Source organism: Pyxicephalus adspersus, chromosome 6, assembly GCF_032062135.1.
Source record: "Pyxicephalus adspersus chromosome 6, UCB_Pads_2.0, whole genome shotgun sequence".
Taxonomy (NCBI): domain Eukaryota; kingdom Metazoa; phylum Chordata; class Amphibia; order Anura; family Pyxicephalidae; genus Pyxicephalus; species Pyxicephalus adspersus.
The window spans coordinates 62,539,999-62,563,817 of NC_092863.1; the positions used below are offsets into that span (position 1 = coordinate 62,539,999).

The 23,819-nt window shown below is 35.8% G+C and overlaps 2 protein-coding genes across 4 annotated transcripts in view; both read right to left on the bottom strand.

The window, feature by feature from the left end:
- The window catches only part of SNCAIP (synuclein alpha interacting protein), a 138,872-nt gene that overhangs the window by 69,251 nt on the left and 45,802 nt on the right, over nucleotides 1-23,819 (bottom strand). The window lies entirely within an intron of this gene.
- On the bottom strand, nucleotides 17,327-18,508 carry LOC140332562 (uncharacterized). The gene has a single exon (XM_072413788.1). The coding sequence runs from the start codon at nucleotides 18,326-18,328 to the stop codon at nucleotides 17,327-17,329; it is 1,002 nt and encodes a 333-aa protein (XP_072269889.1). The 5' UTR covers nucleotides 18,329-18,508.

The following is a 23,819-nucleotide window of genomic DNA, read 5'->3' on the forward strand; positions in this document are numbered from 1 at the left end:
AGTGGGTCATGTGATGAGCTCTGTGCTCATACTGAAAAAGGATATGGGTGGGTCATGTGATGAGCTCTATGCTCATACTAAAAAAAGAGGTGGGTGGGTCATGTGATGAGCTCTGTGCCTAGAGTAACACTTACTATATAAATACATGGAGTACTGTACACAAAAAAAAGTTGTAGCCAAGTTTCTTCAAAAAAGTACCTTGACTGATGGTATTTTGTAATTTATGAAGTTTGATAACATGGAGAAACAGGGTTTTGCTATATTACCACAATCACACATTTATCTCAGCCCTGCTCAGATCATGTGTATCAGTATTATACATTATAGGAGATGTGTGAATAATGAAATGTTTATATGATCTATTTCTGGAAGCTCCTCATGCACCTCTCACTCGGGTCGTGTCCAATCTGAGTTATATTTGTATCATAGAGATTTTATTAGAATAGTGTTCTGTGCATAGGTTGAAGATAGATTGCTTCATAAAGAACCTTTTTAGAGAGAAACAGAAGCGTTAAAGAAATTAAGACACAGAATCTACCACCGATTAACTATTTGTGGAGCTGTAATACAAAACCGTTCCCTTCTTGACTATTTTGCATTATATTTACATAAATGGAGGCAGCATAATACAACTTATTAATGGTTTTACCATTACATTTGCATACAGGTACAAAACTTCACTTTGAGTTAAAAACATGAACAGAGTCTGCAAAATGAACATAAATGCAACAATCTGTGCAATAAATGACTTCCATACCAGACCATACATAAAGAGGAACACTTTTTAGGCAGCAAGAAAGATGCCTTTGTATACAAGTTCTAATGGCAGGGTAGTTGAATATGAACACCAGGACTTGTGAATGTTTTTCATTTACTTTTGAGACTGTAGCAGGATGTGAGAGCAGCATATTGAAAACCAATATACTGCAATAGATAAATTGCAAGCAGGTGCAAAACTGGACATAAGGTACAATCTGCCATCTTTAAACATCACAATACCTTATACATATGTAGGTAAAATGACTCGTCTGTTATTCTACTACTTTCTCTAATTTACTGGTTTGTGGTTAAACATTTATCCATTTGATTGCTAATGGGTTTTCAAATAGGAGAAAATAGGGAAAGTAATACTGTCTTAGAGTCAGTTACCCCAGAATTGATATGCTTAAAATGTGAATGAAGTTTCCTGCTTGGTTTCAATAGTGCAAGCTTCTCAGTTTTTAATATAGTTTACTGTCTTAAAACGAAATAATTTTTATACTGAGTGCAGTACCTGGATCTGATAACAGTTATGGTATACATGAGTTTAAGGATGCTTGTTTTAGAATTACATATAGGCTGCACATCAGCAGCTCCCCCCAACTCCTATTGGTATGTCCAGCACTATTAGAGATTATAAACCTGAAAAGTTTTATATCTTAAACATTTTATTATCTTAAACAAATAGGAATTGTTTTATGCATTGGAGGTTTACATTAAGGAGTTTCAGACTTTAGATGAGTTTCTAAAACTGGAAAATGTTTGTGATTTTGGCAACGACCTAATGCTGATGTTTAGCTTGCAGGCACTGCATGTTGAGGTTTATGATAGGGGAGTAATTGTTTAGGTTTGTACTGACTGGCACAGATGTGTCAGAGTGGTTTGTACCTGCATGTCTTTCCAGCCATTAGTGCCTAGAAAGCTTGACAAAGCAATGATGCCAATACTATAGTAGGCTCATTGTCGAATTGAATTAGACCAGCAATTAACTTTTTTCCTCTAATAAAACCAATTAAGGTTAAAGTATCACGTAACTAGTTTGTGGTTTAATTTTACTGTGGTCTGGTTTAGATAAATATGCCTGTGCAAAAGTGAGTCATACTTTCCCTGTATATAGGACTTTTAACTTTGCAGCCTCTCCCTGTACCTGGACAACCTCCCTGAAATTGGTTGGACTCTTTTAGTAGGTGTGATTTCTTGCCAATATCATTGAAAAGAGACACTGGGTCTGATTTATTAAAGCTCTTCAAGACTGGGGAAGATACACTTTCATCAGTGAAGCTGAGTGATCCAGCAAACCTCGAATGGATCTGGTCCAGGATTAAAGACATTTGCAAGCAAAAAGCAAATTACTTTGAAGAAATCCATCCTGAGTTTGCTGGATCACCCCGCTTCACTAATGAAAGTGTATCCTCTCCAGCCTTGGAGAGCTTAATAAATCAGCCTCAGTGTCTCTGTAGCATGGAAATCTTGTCTTTTTATTAGAACATTTGTCTTTTGTATCATGATGGTCATATAGATTAATTTTTTTTAAGCCGAGGCTACACCAGGTAAAAAGCCAGGACTAGTTAGAACTGTCATCCTATAGGACTGGTGCAGCCCTGTGTCTGTAGGGTATACTGAAAGGGGAAATAATTTATTTATTGCAATCTGTGCAGAAATATTAGCTTTTTTCCATATGACTCATCCAGGTAATGTGGACTTAGCTCCAGCTGCAGAGGAAAGAAAGTAAAATGGCAAGGTCAAGTTTCTGCAAGGAAGGAAGAAGAACTGTTTGTGGCTGAAACGGAGAAGTCTAACCCTGCCTGAAGTATGTGCTTTGGAGATTTAATTCCATTTCAGATTAGGCAAGCTCTAAGATTTAAATTGGTCAGGAAACAGAAGAAACAGTCATCAGCTATAACAAGGACAAAGAATTATTAAAAATGAAATAAAGCAGAATTAAGTGGACGTCCAGAAGCACAGTAAAACAGCCATCCATTGTAAGCAGACTGGGGTAAAAGGTAAATCAATTGAAAAATGTATATATTGTGAAGCATTTGTGATTGTCTAGTTCCCAGGGATGAAATAAATTACCTTAAAATGGAAAGCCATGTGTGTAATCACAATCAGTAGAGGCCTAATACCATCATAAGCTTTGGGTCATTGTGTATGAGTTATCTGATCATCTGTTAAAACAGTCAGAACTTATAAACACTGATTTTGGTTCACTGACTTTTTAGTGACATTTTTTATTGATGCGTGCAACTTTCTATTGCCCCTTTCTTGCAAAAGCATGCAGTAAAAACGACTAATATCTTCCCAAACCAATGGCAATAACGATACATACACAATCCACGATTTTACATTATCACTTGTAGCTAGGTCTGTACTTGTTCTGTGTCCTAGCAGGCATTATACTACTATACCACGAACACTTCACAAATATTCCATTAATTGTATCAACTTTCTATAGGATGTGCATTTACCAAATTTTATGCATAGTATTTACTTTTAAAAGCCTAAATGTGTAATTTGCGTTGAAATGTTCTGAAACAGTTGCAGGAGGCTGCCATTTTGAATATTACTTAAGCTAAACCCTTTAAAATTTCCCCTATTTCTTGCTGCTACATAAATGTTTATATAGGAAGGTGAGTGGAGGGGCTGATAAGGCAGGACTGCACTATAATTAGAAATTGGAAGAAAAGGAGGAGGGTATGACAGGCTAGGAGGGAGAAGGCTGTGATAGAGAATTGACTCTTCCTGGAGTAATTAAATTGTCTAGGAAGTTTAAAGCATGTGAAAAAAAAAAAACAATTTTGGAAAGAAAGAAGCAACTAAACACTTTATTTTTATAATTCTGTGCTTTTTTCCCTTTAAGATAGGGGTTCCAATCCTCCCCAACTATATAAAATCCAAATATAAAGAAAAAAAGGTGTACTGAGACATTTTAGATAATGTTCCTGTTGAGTTCTAACTGCTTATTGTCCATTTATATGAATCTATCACAAACTAATTGTAAAACACAAAAACAAATGAAAAAAAATGATACAACTGGTACAGAATGTTGTTTTCTGTAGCTTTTTTCTTTCAATTAGTCCTACAGTGTAGGAATCCAAAAAAATACTTCAATTACTCCATACTTCCTGAAGAACACAGATTTCAAGCCTGTAACTTATAAACAGCCTGTATTTTAGACACAAAACAAAATATTAGATGAAGCAATTTTTCATACCAAAGTTATGTAAAGTATGAAGAACTCCAAGACAGATTCTATGTTTGTAGTCTATTTCATCTAACTGTGCCTAATTCTGGATCATGTGGTACAATTTATGACTGGCAAACGTTTTAGAGAAACTCATTTTTTTTGTGTGATGGGATTTTTAAAATAATTGTTACCATTTCTGCTTGTCTGTTTCAGTCACATATTTCATAATAAAGAACTACCCCCTAGGTTTTTTGGAATAGGTAGCATTTTTGGAAATACAATATTTTGCAACCTTTGTGACTTTTTTTTTGGTTTGTAATGTTACATCCTGTCTTAAAAAAATTATCTAGAATTTTAGATCCCAGGTGTACACAAAATTGTTAAAGGGAAGTGGACATAAACTGAAAAAATCCAAGTAATTTCTATGTAAAACCTAACAAAAAGTCATGATGGCATAATTGGTCACTCCATTTTATGTGAAACCAGTTAAAAAATCTCTGGAGACTTTAAAAGTCCTTAGAAGTCACCTAATTAGTTGAATACATACCAACTGTGAACAATGAATACGTCACATGAACTAAAAAAAAAAAATACAACTATTTCTAAAAGGCCCTAGAGTTTGTCAGAGAACATATCTTAAAAAATATAACAAAGTAGCTATCACCACTTGTTCATGATAACTTTTGTAAAAACATCAATTAGGGCTCAGTTATGAAAAAATCTCAAAATTTCAACATTACCAGGAGCATTACAAAATGCATTTTAAATTAGATTATGAACCAGTCTTGACTACACAAGGCTGTCAACCATACTCGGTGACTGTGTTGCAGTAAGTTAAGATACACACCTGAGATGGGGGAAACCATGGGTTACATTACATTAACACAGATACTCACAACCCTGGGCTTTATGAATGAGCAATAAGAATGATATTACTAAATGTTGAAATGCTATATATAGTAGAAATGTATTACTGAACAACTCCTCGTAGATCACTATTCTTACCAGGAAGCTTGGCAGTAGTAGCATCACCCCTTGGCAGGGACCAAGTTCTTTGCTAGGTTTAAGAGCAAGCTTGATGAAGCTAAATCGGGAGAATTCAGTAGAATAACTTCAGCTTTCAAGAGACCAGAAACTATGTTGCAGGTTATAATTTTATCCAGGCATTGGACCTGATTTATTAAAGCTTTCCAAGGCTGGAAAAGATACACTTTCATTAGTAAAGCTGGGGAATCCAGCAAACCTGAAATGGATCTGGTCCAGAACTGAAAACATTTGCTAACAAATAGCAAATGACTTTGAGGAAATACAATCCAGGTTTGGTGGATCACCCAACTTCACTGATAAAAGTGTATCCTCTCCAGCCTTGGAGCGCTTAAATAAATCAGACCCAATGACCCTAAACACACACCTTGATATTCTAAGAAGGCCAGAAAGGGTTTGTATTACGACACACAATTTATTTCTGAGTTCCGAAGCAAAGCTACCTGCCACCTGTATCAAAGGATTGCTCGATTCACAGGAGCAGGGGCCAGGAGCATGGAGCACCAAACACCTATAGCTCACTTAGCATTTGCAGCATCTTTATGCCAGTGATAAAGGTGTGGTGATAAACAAATGTCTCACTTATGGCTGTCAACTATTTGGGTGGAACACCGGGTGTCTTGAAATCTTGTTTGGAGTTTAAGTGGCTTCTAGACATTATTGCTGGAGGCCCTCATACAGAGGGAGACTGTGGTGGTGTCATAGTGTGGTGTAGCAGTCCACACTCCTTGGAGTTAAGACCCCTAAATTTTGTAGTGCTTTAAAAAAAAATAGGAAAATTGAAAAAAAATAAAACACATTAACATACATATATATATATATATATATATATATATATATATATATATATATATATAAATATATATATAAACACTTTTTTCAGTACTTCTGAGCATCTGAAAAGGACACTTTAGGTTACTAAAGATGAAAGCTTTTGAACCAGGTTAATGTTTCAGGTATACAAAATTAGGACTGAAAAGAACATTTTTAGAGAAAATTAAACAGAAAAGTACATAAAATATGTACACCCAAGAAGTTTTGAATGGCTGTTGTAAAATATAGACTATAGAATAGAATATCATATAAAATATATAGATAAGGAACAGGAGTCTCATTAGGGTCATTAAGCTCTTCGGGGCAGGGTCATCTCCTACTGTGTCAGTCTGTATTCGTCTGTCGCTTGAAACCCCTTTTTAACGTACAGCGCTGCATAATATGATGGCGCTATATAAGTCCTGTTTAATAATAGTAATAATATTTAGGGTCATATATTTTGGAGATAATGGCCCTGATTTAATAATGTTCTCCAAGGCTGGAGAGAATACACTTTCATCAGTGAAGCTGTGTGATACAGAAAACCTGGAATGGATTTCCTTAAAGTCATTAGTTCATGTTAGCAAATATTTTCAATTCTGGACCAGATCCATTCCAGGTTTGCTGGATCACCCAGATTCACTGAAAGTGTATTTTCTCCAGCCTTGGAGAACTTTATTTAATTAGGGCCAGGAAGTCCAGGCAGGATTTTTGTCTCATTGTAAGCTGGTAGGAGTGAAATGTTTATTTACCTTTGATCAGGGGCTTGAAGGAAAACAGGCTTCCTGACAGATATAATAAGGTCAAATAAAACAGTAGAGGTATTTACAATTTTTTGCCTAAATTAGGCCATTGACCAGAGTGTTTATTTTTTATATGCTTTCATTACCGTTCGATCATTTTTTATGTTTTTCAGTTTTTGGGTCTTACTTTAAAGACAGAAACTATAAACGGTAAAAGATTGTATGACAATTGTATTTTGTTTTGCTATCAGTGCTTACAAATGTACACAAATATAACTCACAGTGTGTAAAAAAATAAGTGTAATACTATGCAATAAATACAACCAGAAATAGGTGAAAATAATAAGGCATACTGGGACAGATGTGATACAAGCAAGTGTCAAACATTTAAATACAGATACAATAGATTTATTCATGGAGCTGAAAATGTATTGTCTGCTACCACTCAAGTAGTATGGGCCTCAATTGTCAAAGATCTCACTATATGAAGAAGATAGAAGATCATGAATAAACCTGGGTGATCCAACAAACCTGAAATGAATCTGGTCCGACTGAAAACATTTGCCAACTAATAGCAAGTGCTATTTAAGAAATCCATTCCAGTTGTGCTGGATTGCCCAGGTTCTTCGATGATAGTCTATCATCTCCATCTTTGGGGAGCTTTGATAACTCAGGCCCCTTGAGTTAACTACCAAAATTGGAGAAGATATTAGGCCCAGGGATCTGAATGGAGGCAGAAGGAATTATTTCTTGATTGCTATGCATTTTCAAAGAGTGCTTGTTTTTTTTTTTTCAATGAGCAAGCAGTTTGCTTGCTCAATTGAGCTTAGATTTCAGTTGCCCTAAGAGGCAGGTCCTAGGAGCAGCATCTTCAGGGTATCCAATACCCTCTGTTGTTTCCCCTCAAACGTGTACCCCTACCACCAGCCTATACAGTTGGATGCATGTTCCCTATACTGACTATATGTTGTGGGAACTAAAGGCAGCTAATATAAGCAGGTATGAGTGAGGTTAGATTTAGACAGCATATTTTGTAATTTTGTGTGTAAAGGAGATGATATATTCATTTTATTTATCACACTTTGTGAGTGATGATCCAAGGCTTTCACGCAATCTGATAAATTATTCATCTAGTCTGAGTTATGTTAGGTTTGTAAACAGCTCTTTGTAAAAGCTCCCAGCAGGATCCTCTTAATGCATAATTAAAAGGAAAGGTTAGGTGGTGAAGTCAATTACAAGCATTTATTCTTGTCTTTTGGACTGATAAGCAGGCATCTTGCTTTATTCCCCTTAGCATGCTTTGCTGGCTACACTCTCATATCATTGTGCATATTGGCTTTTCTTTAAAAATGACCAATAGCCTAGTCTGAACACTGCAGAACATTACTCCCGCATGCTGTAATAAAAGTGGGATTTTTGTTTTTTTATATTAAGCCTGTTCTCTTCAGTCAGTTGTCTTCAGTCTTGCCTCCTTTCATCCTTAGGAAGAAGTAGAGCAAGTCTATGGATTTGTCATAGTTGGTAACACCAAATGGCACTATTAGTATAGGTGGTACTAATTCATGTTGGCATTGCAAGTTTAAAGATCCGTTAGTGGCACAGAAATCATCTTTCAAGCAGAAGCTGTGTTATGAGTTTATTGCATTTTTAAGGTGCCATAAAGATGCTAAATATAATTGCTGCCCATAAATACTGCAACACTGCACTGATATTATGCATCTGACTTATTACTGAACTACATGTTTGCTAATGTATAAAATAATAAAAAACTAACAGTGTGATCAGAGTCTCAGCTGGCACTTTAGTCAATACGAAGACCAGACCACAAATGAGTTAATAACCATTAGTAGTCTATAACTTCATTTCTTCTTGCTGACTGATATTGCCTTGAGTGCTTAGCAAGTAGTGGCTGAACTGACAGTAATGACTGTCTGCTTGACAGTTATAATTAAAGTGCACCTGTGCCCAGAAAATCAGCATGAATTATTCTAAATTTGGGTTTCAGTTAGTTTGCAGCAGTGTAAAACCACCTAATGTATGTTCCCATTAGAGGGCTGGCAGGTTGCCAATACTAAAGCATGAAAATTATTTTCTCCACAATGTCCATAGCTACAGAGGCAAACTACGGCTTGCTTAAAAGCCAATCGGTGGTCCACACAATATTTTGGTGGTCAGCAGCTCTGGCCGGTGTGCCCCCCAGCAGGGTCAGGAGAAGGACCTCAGGGTCAGGGGGCGCTTCGGCCATGTCTCCCGTACGTATTGCAGGCTCAGGGTGGTGGGCCGGTTGTGTCTGGACGGGTTTATGACATTATGATGTAACTCTGGGGGAAGTGTCTTCCCCTTTGAGTGACACATGGCTCCCCAAGCATGTGCAGTCTGAAGTCAGTGAAATTAGTGGTCTGTGTTTAAATTTTGCACATTATATTTTTCAGAATATGCACAAACATCAGTGTGCAATCTTTGAAATACTTTTAGTGTCACCATGGTTAAATCACAATGGAGGTATATAATCAGCAGAGTTCTGATTAAAATCGATTAGAACAGTGACACCACTATCATTGTACTGGTCAGTGTAGTCCAAAGCTATGTGGCCATTAACCGCTCACTATTCTCTCCTTTGCACCCATGCACTCGACTCGATATTAATATTTTTTTTGAAAATGCAGTTTAATGTTGAGCAAGACTGCCCTAATTTTTAAAACCTTTTTTAAATTCAATATTTTTAGTAAAATCTAATATCAAATCTTCAAACCATCTATAAGATTTTTTCCAGCTTCACATACAGACCTATTTTGATGACTGATGCACATTATATACACCTTTCTAACGTTTCCATTTTGTATCTATTATTTCAGGAGCTGAGGCCATTACACCCATATATAATATTTTCAATTATCCAAAAAACAAGAAGCAGCTTGTATCTTCTGCATCAGTGAATCTGCTTGTTCAAAGTCATTTTGAACATTCCATGCAATTCCACATGCTGGTCAATGAATAGATTAGTGCACTTATGGCAAATTGACACAGTGTAAAATTATTCAGTTTCCCCTGAGTTTCATGCTGCTTTTAATTTATTATTCCAGTGACTTCTCAATCAATAAGTCACATTTTCAGTCTTCCAATCAGCCCCATTGTTCCTAATGTCAGAACATTTATATAAAAACCACTGACATTATTTTAAACTAGTCTAATAATCACAAATATATAATAAAAATAGCAAATTCATATTAGAATGCCATTTTCCTAATAGCATTTTGCCAAAAAGCAATGTCATGTGTGATAAACTGCAGGCTTAAAAAAATTGCAGTTTATAAAAGTTTTGTTTTAAGGTTTGGATACAGGCAGAAATAATCCAGGAACATATTAAATGTTATCATTTTATGATATCGCAGTAGGTTCCTGCAGATATCAGAACACACATGTAGCATGGGATATTTAAAGACACATCTGTTCAAAAAAAAAAAAAAGGAGTGTACATACCCAACTTTTCTGCTGCATACCTGAAGGCTGCTTAACAGTCCAGCAAAGTCTCCCAGACTTGCAGAAGAGTAGATTTTCGGGGTCCCCAAGAAATCTGAGCACTGCTGTCCATTCACACATTCACATTTGGAGTGATGCTTTATTGCATATGCATGGAGACACAATTTTATGAAATAAGCCGAAGAGATTTTTGATAATTCCCAGCGCTGGATCTCAAGCACATCAACACATGCTTTATCTACACTGTACAGTGACACAACCCTCATGTCTTCACATGAACAGCCCATCTTCACAGAACACTCAGTGTTTTTTGGAATAGATACAACACATTACATCAAGGTCTGTTAACTTCAGCAGTCAGGCACACAATGCTCATACATTACTTTGATAGAGGCTGTATAACTCAATGCAACTACTGAATGAGAACATAAAACCAATGAAGTGGCATGACATCACTAAGAGAAAATCACAAACATTTGTCCATGAAACCAAGAAACAATATTTCAGAGCATTACTTTCCCTCACGCAAGTCCAGTAAATTCCCTGTGGCATGGTTGACTTGTGCTGGAACACAAAGACAGATGATAAATGGTGCAGGGGTCAGCATGCCCCAGGCATTAACCACATGCTGCTTTGTTAAGCGGAATAAGCCACGTAAAAGAGTGCCCAATGCCTCAAAAAATGTGATCAATATTAGAATAAGGGATACACTCTATATACCTATTTTATTGGTTGAGACATAATGAAAATGGATAACTGAACTCCAGAGAAGCCGTAAAACACAGATAAAATACTTGTATAGCAGTTGTTTTACATGTCAGAGTCTTTTTAATCAGTACTAAAATTTGCAAACTTTTCCACACAAAAATCTTGAACAGTTTTGGGACAGCCGGGATTCGATGTTGCTTGAGATTGCAGCAAGAGTAAATACCTGGGAGTGACCATTACTGAAAGTCAGTTACAGCTGAATAAAAGAAAAAAAAAAGAGCATAGTTTTAACTAAGAAAACATTACAACACATCTAATTCTGTATTCTTCAACCATTGTGGATTATACAGAATTAAGAAGTGCACACATGCCAGGTATGACTTCAGATGAGTTCACGTAAAGGCAAAACATGTCTGATTTTGGATAGAATGGCAAAGGTTTGGATCCCAAGTGTAATTTTTAATGGGTTTTGTGTCCTTGCAGGAAATATTCCTCCTCTTTGTCCTGGTAATCATTGTCACTGAAACATAAAGTTGCCACCAAAAAAAGAGGTGTAAAATTGGGTACAACTTTTAAAAGTGAAAATTTGGTTTAATTTGGAGAGATTTCCTTCATTTACGGTTGTGTCTTAAAAACAGGAAGTAAAAGAAAATCTCAGGATTAAAAAAATAACCTAAAAGGGGGTTTTAATTATTTTCTTTTCCAAAGCTAAAAAATGTTTTGGCTTTACATACACTTTACAATACACCTGGGGGTACTAAATACAATACGTACATATTTATTTAAGTTGAGAAACACTGCCTTAAACAATATTATTATAATCCCACTTCTTTTTATTATGTACTTTGGTATGTAATTTTAGCTCTTTAATTCTGTTCAAATAAAACAAGTGCAATGACTCTGTATATGTAAAGCAGTAGTCATGGCACCAATTTAAACCAATATTTACAATCCATTGCACAACAGAATATTAATCAATGCAGCATGTCCATGTGTAACTCAATATATAAAGTAAACACCCCTCAGGTATTGTAATAAAAGTGGTCAACTACTAATCATATAGTTAAATACACCGGAGGTGTCTGATTACTGTCAAAGCCATTACACAACAAATAAGCTATGGGTTAAAGGACTGTATTATTAGAGATTCAAGCTAAGGGCATGCAAACACTACGAACTGGAATCGATTTCTTTAGTTTCCGATATGCTTTGGACTTTGCTAGGCAGATAGACTGCAAGTGATTCTCAGCATCCAGAAAAGATTTTATATCTTTGGCTGTGAAAATCTTGGAGGCTGTTTCCAGGTTATAAACTGCCACTGGATTTCAAAAATAGCTTGCTATAAGAAATAATGACTTTTCCATGAAAAGACAATACGCAAGGGTTCACGGTGCCGTAATTTAATCATCAAGTGTCAGCTTTCCTATTCTGCTTTTCATTTTTAATAAAATAAAATAGAAAAGTATGATTTTCATGAAATGACTCATATATAAATATTACATGTGTTTTAGTAATGAAAGGGTACTGTTATCAGTTCTTAAAACAACACAAAAAGTTTAAATGTGATTTTCAAAATGTGTCTATGAGCTGAATATCTAGATAGATAAAGGATGATTTCTGTATTAAATTTGCCTTAAAAAACTACCTTAATCCAAAACAAATAATTTATTTGAGAGAAGATATTAATTAATTCACACATCAATGTTTTTAAACATTATATAAAACAATAATAATAACATTATAACAATATAATAAAACATAATATATTAATGCAATATGATAAAAATATATATTAACATTAGAAGGAAGCACAATTTGAGTTTTACACCTCTTGCGTAACCTTTAGTTTATATTAGAGAGGTCCAAAGCTTTTTCATTGACTACATTTTAATTATTTTGTTTCACTACTACTACTACTACTACTACTTTATAAAACCCTAATAAATAGCAATTTATTATGTTTCATCCATGATGCACAATTCCTACTCTCCTACTAAAACTTTAGGGAAAATGGAAGCGATTGAAAGCCAAGTGAATGAGTCACAAGTCTGATATATTCAGTTTTGTGTGTAAATTTTACATGCCTTTCATTTTACATTGCCTCTGCCTATAGAAGGCCACCTTGGTAGAAGATGAAAGCTTGGCTTCCTTGTGACAAAGCTGCCCCCAATCACTGGTGGGCTAGCATTAAACTAAAATGAGATAATATGGAGAAATCACAGATCCTAAGATGAAACAGTAGCAGGGAGTTCCTTGCACTCCAGCTTTCATTCCAGCAAGGACAACACTTAAACACCAGTAGTAGTTATGTCAGCAAATCTCACTTTTGTTAAAAAAAAATTTGGAGGTGCCTTTGAAGTCCCAAATGTGGGTTTGTTGGATATCATGTGAGATAAGCAGATGTAATCATGGTGCTTTCCTGAGATGATTTCATATCACAAAACAGATTTACTGCAGAGAGGCAGAGTTAGAGTTTTTAGGGTTCTGCTTAGATACAAATAACATTTCTAAATGTTCCCCATAACATAGCAAAGGAGGACCACATTAAATATGTGGTACATGAACTTGTATTCAGCTTTCAATTAAATAATAAAATAAACCTGCCTTGTATTATAGGCATTGCTATTAAAAAAACACAGTCCTGTAACTGGCTAAGATGTCTTTTGGCTCTCAGGCTGTAACTGAGCAGCATGCTGTCAGACACTGCTCACAGCTGTATAACCACTGGTTATCTGATCATGTCCTATAAGCTGCTACCTGTACAACTTGGAATCTTTTGCTTGCATCGAATTACCATCATCTTAACAGTTCAGGCTTCACTACGATGACCCCACTGCTGCTGAACTTTCTAAGCAGAGTATCCATATGTTATGAGTTACTCTATCCCACTGAGTAACTTTGGACGGAGTCTACAATTGAAAGACCACATAAGATTTTTATAAAAATCAGGCGTTTGTGGTTACCAAGGTTCTAAGAAAAACACCAACTTGCGTCCAGTAAAAGTTATCGCAGGCTATAAATAATTCTCCTTTTTTACTAAGACAATTAAGGCTAACAAGCAAAATTCTACAGAAGCAAATATGAAGGGAAAATATAAAAATGTGCCAAATAATAAAATAATGTTTAACAATATATTATGTGCCTTTTGTGCCTTAGTAACTATCCTGCTCAGATTGTAATATGCAACAAATTTACAGTATAAATTTGCCCACAGAATTTAGCGCACAGCAGATTTAGAAATCATATGAAATCTATTGCCCAGATTTCCAGGAGTGTTCACTAAGATCGGGTCCTACTTTATATACTGGGTAAAATCCAAATATCTCTTCAAAAACACCAGCAACATGCGTACACACCACCAACTAACACTCAGGGACTCCAACCACTACTTTTACTTCATCAGAAGCTGACAGTGTCACACAAAGGGCCTGATTTATTAAAACTCTCCCAAGACTGGAGAAGGTAAACTATCATGGGAGAACCTGGGTGATCCAGCAATGGTCCAAGATTGAAAACACTGGCTGATTGATAGCAAATGCTTTCTAGAAAATTATTCCAGGTTTTCATGGATCACCAAAGTTCTCCTATGATATTGTATCTTCCACAGTCCTGGGGAGCTTTAATAAATCAGGCCCGGAGTGTGTACAGTGCCTTGTATATAGTCTCAGCATGATTCCGCCTTAGGACAATGGAATTCCTGTATGGCTGAAGGCTACAAACCCAGAAGACCAGGAGAAGATGGAAGTACAGGAGGCAGCCCTGATGTCACAACACTGATAATAATGAATTTATTGGGTCATTTTGCATATGCATATATACACATTCTATTAAAAAAAAGGGCCTCCCCCATTCTTCCCCATTTGTCCTAATGTACCTGATAAGTGCAGTTACACAGTCACATTTCTGTATATTTATACACTAATTGGCTGCAAAGTTTTCTATGTTCTCGCCCACAGCCACACCTCTAATAATTTTATTTTCTCATCACTCATTAACAGTAGAGAACCCTCCCTCCACCATCATATCTCTGTCCTTGCAGCATACCTTTCATACTTTTCACAACAAATCCTACTCAGTATAATGACATAATCACCACAAAGACCACAAAATATAAAAAACTTAAACCAGGAGTATAATAGTTTATATAAACAATTAGAAACACAAACAGATATCTCAGCGTCACTCTATAGTGACTCCATAAGTATACAACACAATACTCAACACCACCAGAATATTATCCAGTCCATCTTGAAGCAACAGCATATAAAAACACTATGTCAGCAATACAAAGTTACCACAAAAAGCTCAACATTTGAATGTATAGGAAGGAGCAAAATACTCGCCTTGCATGTCTAGTTGCTTCAGGTGAAAATGCCACAAGCAATTTTACACCTACCTCAATTAAATGCAAATTGAATGGTACCTGGAAAGGGTCTTGTATTGGTGTATGCTGGTCTAATGGGACTAAAACCCTTTTACAACATCCTCAACCTACCATCTGCATGGAAGTAAGGTAAAGGGGTACACCACTATACATCAATGGTGATCCTAGGCCCTAGACCTAAAACACACAGAGCCAAAAACCTAGAACACCGACGCTCTAGCCCTGGTGCCTCTTCATGTCATAGATGAGACAGAATACAAAAAAATCACAAACAGGAAAAGAAATAACAGAATGAAATATGGACAAATTATTTTAAAGGCCAATGTATTAAAGCATAATATATAAGGGACATAAATAATATCACTTATGCTAAATCTTACAGATGTGAGAGGGTTGTATGACAAACTACAGTTATAGGCATCCTATCGGTAACAATTTGTTGTAAAAGTAAAAATCCAAGTATAAAACCCAAAATGAATTAGGCCAAAGGCCACTTAGCTACCTGTCACTACTATATTATATATAGGAAAGTAGCACACTTTATTCCAAATTTGGTTAGGAAAGTAATATTAATTATTCATTGTCAGAGCAGCTTTCTCCTCTTTCCATATGGCTGTAAAGCAAGGTGTAGTCAATTACTTCAAACAAAAACCCAAAGGATAAATAGATATTTTGGGATGATGTGTGAATCTTTTCACAAGTAACTGGTACCAGCGACCAGGTATCTAGAAAAATATAGCTGTAACAAATTTAGGCACTGTAACCATTTACAGCAGAAAACAAAGGGACTCCTACAGAACATTTAAGTCGCCACCTGTCTTTTTTTATCTCCTGAATTTTCCGTCTCATAATCATTGGAGAACAATGCCAAATGCCTAATGTGCAAGTCCAATTTTTGGATGAAAAGTAAAACCCCACAAACCGAGAGGAACAATGGTGGGAGAAGAAGAAGAAAAGATCTAACTAATTATTACTAACCTGCATTATAATAAAATCATATGGTTGATGTGGCTCACCAGTATCCCAAAAAACTCATTGTTGGCTAACAAAAGCTTTAATGTATACCTGGGTTATGTATGGCATATATAAAAACAATATTTAAATAACCGTAGGTAAAATTTATCAATGTCAAAATGACAGCAGCTCTGGAAATAAAGACTACATTTCTACATTTCTTTCTTTTTGAGATTTTGGTGGACCTTTTACATTAAAATTTAGGTTTAACATAGGCTGTATCCCCCCCCCCCCCCCCCTTTCCATCCGACAGGTAAAGTAATAAAAGGATTAAAAACAAATCTAAGGAAAAATGTAAATAAATACTATTTTCCTGTAGGTGATCAGGATATCACTAGACTTCTATAGCAGGCTTTCTGGTGCTACCACCGGTCAATAATATTGTATAGGTGTTACCCAGAGATATCACAGAATTGGATGCTTTTTTTCTGTATACGTGTAAATAGATGTCAGCCTTTCTCCCTGCCTAACTCTTCCCAGTAGAAGATAGGACAATGAATACGCTATGGGGAAAACCAAGTCCGTGCTGTTGGAGCTGTTTCTGTTTTGGACCATTGTGCGCACCCAATAAGGATAAGTATTATGATTTGGTGGAGCAGCACTTGAGTGGTTTGTGTTGTTATTTAACCCTTCCATGCCAACCTCATTTTGAGAAGATTTCACCTTATTTCCTCTTGGGTGTTCATGATAGGATGTGGCACGAAATCTCCCCAGTGGGACATAGACAGCAAAAAATAGCCCTCCTTTATCAACATTTGGGATAAAATGGCTATATGTATACTTTAAATATGCAGCAATAATTTGTACTATACGCCTGAGGTCAATTTTGCAGCAAAAAAAAGTTGTAGTTACAATTGTGTCCATTGAGTAAGTCAGGCAACAGCTTGAAAGCGAATACTTTATTAGTGAATATCAAAATACACTAAACACCATAAAAATTTAAAACAAATTGAATTCTTTCAGAAGTGAAAACCCACAAAAATATATATTAAAAAGTGTGCTAGAAAACATAATATCAAATATTTTAACTCTATGGAAACATAAAAGCTATGATTCTCTGTGCAATCTATGTACAGGACATTTTTAGAATACAGAGCCCGTTTCCTTGAAAAGATGCTATGATAGCTGATTAGCTACACAAGAAAAACAAATGACACTTTCTTGTTGCATTAATTACCACAATCTATATGAAGTTCATCCTCCTGCAGGGGAACTGTCAGGTATAGATTTTTGACCCCCACTAGGTGACTTGTTTAGGTTATTGTTTTTACAGCAAAAGGAGCTCAGTGACCTTATCTGCAAACTGATTTTGTAATTAATTAGCATCAGTAAGTAGGGGCTGATACTAGCATATCCAGAAAACAGGACAACAAGCAAAGTCGACATCCAATACCATACATTTATATGCTTTATGCTCCTGACTATGACAAAATGGGCCACCCACAATGCTGTGACAATGTGCATTAAAATTACTATGACTTTGGAAGCCCGTAGAACCTCAGTCTCCGAGGCATCATGCCCAATCCAAATATTGCCATAAGTTGCCTGACTCTGCTCACGGAAAAGAAGCAGTATCCGAGCACATACAAACAATAAAACCACTATAGGAAGCAAATCAGTAACAACCATAAATGTTTGATGGTAATAGATGTCTATTATAGCATCTGGGAACCGAACATTACAATCTTCATACAGAAAGTTATTCTGAGCAGGATAAGAATCGTTATATAAAGTCAAACTTTGCACGTCATTTACATATATCAAATAAGGACAACAAACTGAGATGCCTGTGACCCACAAGGCAAACACAGTGATCAGGTGATGCTTGCGCCATTTGCCATTTGGAGGTGCCCTCAGTGGATGGACCACCCTCTTAAGCTTAAAACAGTAAAAGATAGCCATGTAAAGGGTAAACCAGATTTCCAGCTTGGTAGTCAGGGATGCAGTAAATACCCTAATTTTACAGATCAGAGGATTTGGAGAAAATCCAGCATTTAAAATTATGTTTATAGCATTGACAACAATATTCTTTAAAACATGGGCAAAGGCAAGGCTGAAGATAAGAGCAAAAGATGTAGGCAGGCGTCTTGTAATGCATCTCCATGTGCAATAAATCAGTATGGCGTTTCCCAGTAAGCTGGTAAAGATTAGGATACAGCAGGCAATTAATTCCGTGATATCTGCCGAAAGCTCCATCTTGATCTTTGGTGGGATGTCCAAACAGATTGAGTCACTTCTTTAGAAGTAATTGCCATATAGGAAATATTTCATTTGTGCTGATCATGTTCATGAAGAAATTCACAGCTCAGGTATAAGAAATTAATCCTCAGAGCTAAGGTAAATGCTGAACACTTTGTATACAATGAAATGAAGAAATGTGCAAATACATTAGGGCATGGTGCCGTTATCATGGGACTAAGTGATGGAAGAAAAAAACAGATGTATACCTATTAATTAAAAAAACTCACACAAGCCTGGTAGCTGTACAACAACATCTTATAGTTTCTCAGGGGAATTCTGCTGCAATACTCCAAAGACAGGCATCATATTATTTAGTCATACGACAGAAAAAGAGACAAGAAGAAGAAACAAGCCGTTATGTTGCCCACAGTACCTAACAGGATGCCTAAAACCAGCAAAAAATGTGGAAAATATAAGAAACGCCTAACACTAATTTAGTTTTTTTATTCTATATTAGAATTCTATAATTGTTTTCCCATGCTATAGCTTTACCGAGCCTGGATAATAAGTGGGGTATTTGGCCAGGAGAAGCAGTCCAATTAGACATATCTAGCAGTAGTTAGTCATACTCAATAATACTTGCAATGTTGAAAATGCTTTCGAAGCTGCTTTTTGACTATATAAATTATTCCTCCTTTTACACTTCATTTAATAATTTTTGCAACCTTCATTTAAGGCCTAAAAGCCTTTGTACTGATTTAAAAATAAAAAAAAAATGAAAATGCACTGAAATACTCCAAGGTTCTGGCAGTTCCTTCTTAGTTTCCTGTGCGCTAGGTGTTTCCTTCAATACAATGTTGAAAATGACACTATGTCAAAAATTCTGGCCTCCAATCCAAAATCTGGAAACTCACCTGGGTTTTGTTTATTTTACAACCTGTACAAAACTTTCATAACATTTTACAAAAATGTAATGCCTTTTCTGCAACTCTGCATAATTGTGTTTACATTATTTTAAAATCTTATATGCTATTTAAATAGAAAGCCAAGGAAAATACAACATAATATACAACAGTATATAAAAAAAGAGAAGAAGCAAGATAAAACTAGATGTGATGAAGAAGTACATGAACTCATTTTTTGTGAATATATATATATATATATATATATATATATATATTTACATATATATGCTGTAGCTCAACATATTTTCTATATTTCTTTGTTTTCCAATTTACGCAATGAGAGAGACAAGCAACTAATGGTGCACATTGAAAACGGATTATGAGGCTGAAAGAAAAGTTGATTAAATATGGATTAAATGAGAATATAAATATTGGTGCAGTGTAATAAATAGTTAATAAACTGCATTTTATTTTCTTTGTTGTGACATTCTTTGTGACAACTTCCCTTGAGCATATGGCTTAAATCAAAACTCCATTCTACAGCAATCTATATTTTAATACTTCCCCCCTGCCTGTGGTACAGCATTCTGCTTTCATTTTTCCATTAATCTGTGGATTTCTTGCTTAAAGCTAAACTGTGGTTTTATATCAAAATGCAGTGGCATACCTCCCAATTGTCCCTGATTTGTGGAGTCTGACCCTTTTTCAAAACCAAATTCCTTGGTCACTCATTATCCTCAGTGGTCCTTTCATTTGGTAGATAAATAAATATATATTTTATTTTGAAAAGCCAATATTATGGAAAAGTAGGTTAAAACACCAATCATTTTTTGCATATTAATATTTAATGGTTTGTAAAATGGAAGCTGGTTGTTAAAAATAATTACATTGAATATGTATGTTAGAAACCCATACCAATAAGATCAATAGAACTATATAAACTTGGGTCTTTCCATTGTTGCTTACTACACATACAGTATGGATTGTCACTCCTGAGAATTCTCTAAGCAGTCCAGTTGGTAGAATCCATAGCCTGTGATCAGTGAAAATAAAATATTGCCTCGATATTCTTCGAACAAGGAACTCCGACATTAAGAAAGTAATAAAATTTAGGCTGAAAAGTTTAATTTGCTCACAGACACATTGGCTTCTGTTTTTCACGTCAAGTGACTTTTCCAGAAAATGATAATTATAATTGCTCACAAAGGTTTCGGGTTAAGGAAAGAACAAAAGAAAACAGAAAAAAACCTCAAGTGCTATTTTTTTATTCGTTGCCTTTCCAGCTCATGACACATTTGATTTATGTTAGTGAGAGGGTATGTTCCAAGCAAAGGATCACCTTATCCCCACTAAGGTTTATTCAGAGTGTTCCCTTCTTTGGAAAGTTCAACAGTTCAAACAAGTCATTCTTAAGAGGTGCTTCAGAAGACAGGCTAGTTTGCAAAGCTTTTTCATCTGTTTGTGAGGATAACGACTGTGCCATGACAAATCTTTCTTGACAGCCTATTCTGGAAACTAAAAAAAAATGCTAAGTGAGCTTGTTACAGTATGGCTCCTCTCACAGCAAGGGTTTGAAAATCCTCTTCTGTATACACTTTGGGCCTGATTCACTTTCAGCAGTGAAGATGGGTGTTAGCAAAGATCTGGCTTAGTCTGGGAAAATAAGGCAAAGTATTTTTTTACTTTACAAAGACCGTGCATTACATCCAGTAACTGGATTTATGATGTGACCAGAGCAGTGTTTCTTAAACTTTTTAACAAAGAGGGAACCCCTTGAAATAAGTTTCAGGTCTCCAGGGAACCCCTGCTATAATTAATGTATAAATAGTTAATAGTACATTAGGGTGGTGGTCAGTAGGAATAATGCCTCTTACATTCCTGGCTATTGGGAAAATGTCACCCTTACATATAGCCAAAAAGAGCATTGGTATCAGTTAAACTGACCTGACAGTCACAAACTACTTATTGTTCAAGGAACCCTGAGCAACCTGTGGAGGAACCCTAGGGTCCCCCTAAACTCAGGTTGAGAAACAATAGTCTAGACTGTCCTACAAGAGTTTTCAATTGTACTTTAATGTACTGAATAGCTAAACTGCTGCTGCTCCAGATCCAAATGCGGGGACACATCCACCTAACCTCCACTTTATACAGGTTTGAATTTAAATTCCTGCCCCCCAAGTGAACTGTTTTTTGTTACCTTCCTTCTACCTTGTTTGACTAGACAGGCTTAGTGTTACACTTAAAATAAAACATGCCATACTGCACAAGAAATGCTGGGATTAGAGGTGGAAAGGTGCAGTTTGCTTTCTCATGTCAATACACCAAGACAAATGGACATCGTGGTATAATATAATATATATATAAGATATGTGTTTAGATATTCGCCATCAGTCCTGCTGACCTTACGTCACATCGTATGTTACCAATGCATAAATTTGTTCGAGACCATGTCAATTTGACCTTTGTCACACAAGAAACTTGTACCAACTACCGAGTGCCTTTGCCTAAAGTTTGCTGCTAGCAAAAATAATATGGCAGCCACTCTTCAAGGCAGCTAGTGATGGCAATGCTGCTTCATTGACATGTGCTAAACTATATTACATCACAATTCTATAGACACCTGTACAGGAAATATACAAGCGTTTTGTAGTTTCTACAGCGCTGCTGGCGTGACAATAAGGATTAAATAACCCAAAAAGATTTACATTATTTGTAAATAAAGCCTCAGTTCTGAGAAATGCAAAATAATCATAAAAAATAAAAACATAGGCAGACACAGAAATATTGGCAGCCAAAATTATATTAAGTTTCATCTTTCTTGGTAAAGTAAGACTGGTACTTATTGATCTGTCAACATGAATAACAACATCACTGCCAAGCAGAGGAGCTTTGGAAGTAGGGGAAGGAGGGAGGAATGAATGGGGGTGACGACGACGACTCAAATACAAAAAAAGTGCATATAATTGTATCTTTGCATCTGCTAATCATTTCGACTTGGATTTGCATTTAAGTATAAGACTTATTCTGAATTGCCCAGGTCTGTTACCAAAAATATTTTGGCATCAGTTTGCTAAGCTAGTACTAGTAACTTGGCATTATCAGGTGCTAATTATGTGAACATTTAAGAAAAATTGTTACCATGCTCGCCATACTTTCATTTCTCTCTGGTAAATTTACAGGTGTCTGGTTTTGGCAGTTACAAAATGTGGCAGTACTACAGGAGGATTTTGCCTTGGCTTCTTCAATGCCCTACTGGAGCCCCCAAAATCGTATCTCACCAACCAGTAATGAAGTCTTACACACAGAATAGAAATATCAGCATTCATAAACTTGTATTGCAAGCCAAAAGATGGTCTCTGCATCTAGATTGTAAGCTCTTCGGGGCAGGGTTCTCTCCTCCTGTATCACTGTCTGTATTAGTCTGTCATTTGCAATCCCTATTTAATGTACAGCGCTGCGTAATATGTTGGCGCTATATAAATCCTGTTTACTAATAATAATAATAATAAATCCCAACATATTAAGCTGCAGTAAATACCCCTCCAAAAAACACATAACTCTTTTCTTTTACTTGTCATACTTTGTAAAAGTTTAGTTTGACATGCTTTTGCAAATATTCCTTTAAATAATATTTTTTTTCCCTTTTAGTTAGGCAAATATGAAATGAAGCATATACATATATCTTAAATTCACAACTAATCCCTTTCTAGGTACATAGCCCGTAGCCTGAGCAGAAAGATATTGCTGACTTTAAAAACATAGTGCGCTCTACAGCACAGTGTAAAATACAATAAATGAAATAACCTTGAAGACATAGGAAATCAAAATAAAATTGGTCAATATTCAATAATAATTCTCTTTAAGAACAAGTGAATTCTAAATTGCTGCACCACTGTATTCTGTTTTCCCTACTAACAGACAACCAGCTAAGAGCCTTTTGTTTTCAGCAAACAACTTTTCATTAATGAGTTCTGCATTCTTCCACAAGATTAATAACTATAGCAACAAACCACTTTCTCACTCAATAGTGCGTTACAGGATACATAAAATAATTTAGAGCAGTCGCAGCATGAGAGGAATAAAAATTTGACGTTTCTACTACAATAATACAGACATATAAAGACGATGGCTAAATTGGTGAACCTACTAAGTCATTTTGGATTGCAGAATCATGTATTTAACTGCTATGACTAATACTGTTACATTATGCATACTGCCTATGATTGAAGCTGTAGAAGCCTGCAAGAGCTGGGCATTGAGTCTGATGTGACCTGAATATATGCTGATCTGAGCTGAGGTTGGCAATTTATATTACCATGCCTTGGCATTATACATTTACTAAAAAGAGGGGTTAGTGTGTTCCTTTTTAAAGATACCAGGGGTTTAAATTAGACAATAACTAATACCAGGGTCTTTTGTTTTCTTTTACTGATGCACTACAAGTGGCGTCATTCGTTCCAGTGGCATGGTTTGGTTTTTTTGAATGGGAGATTTGGTAAGTGTTTCAAGTATATCAATGTCAAATGGTAATTGTTCAATATAGAAAAAGGGCATTCAGTTCTATGTGTCTAGATTGCTTCATGGTTTAATTGCATACTTGA

Bases quoted from the DNA above. Each gene is read 5' to 3' on its own strand.
- LOC140332562 (XM_072413788.1), bottom strand. From the start codon at position 18,328: ATGGAGCTTTCGGCAGATATCACGGAATTAATTGCCTGCTGTATCCTA.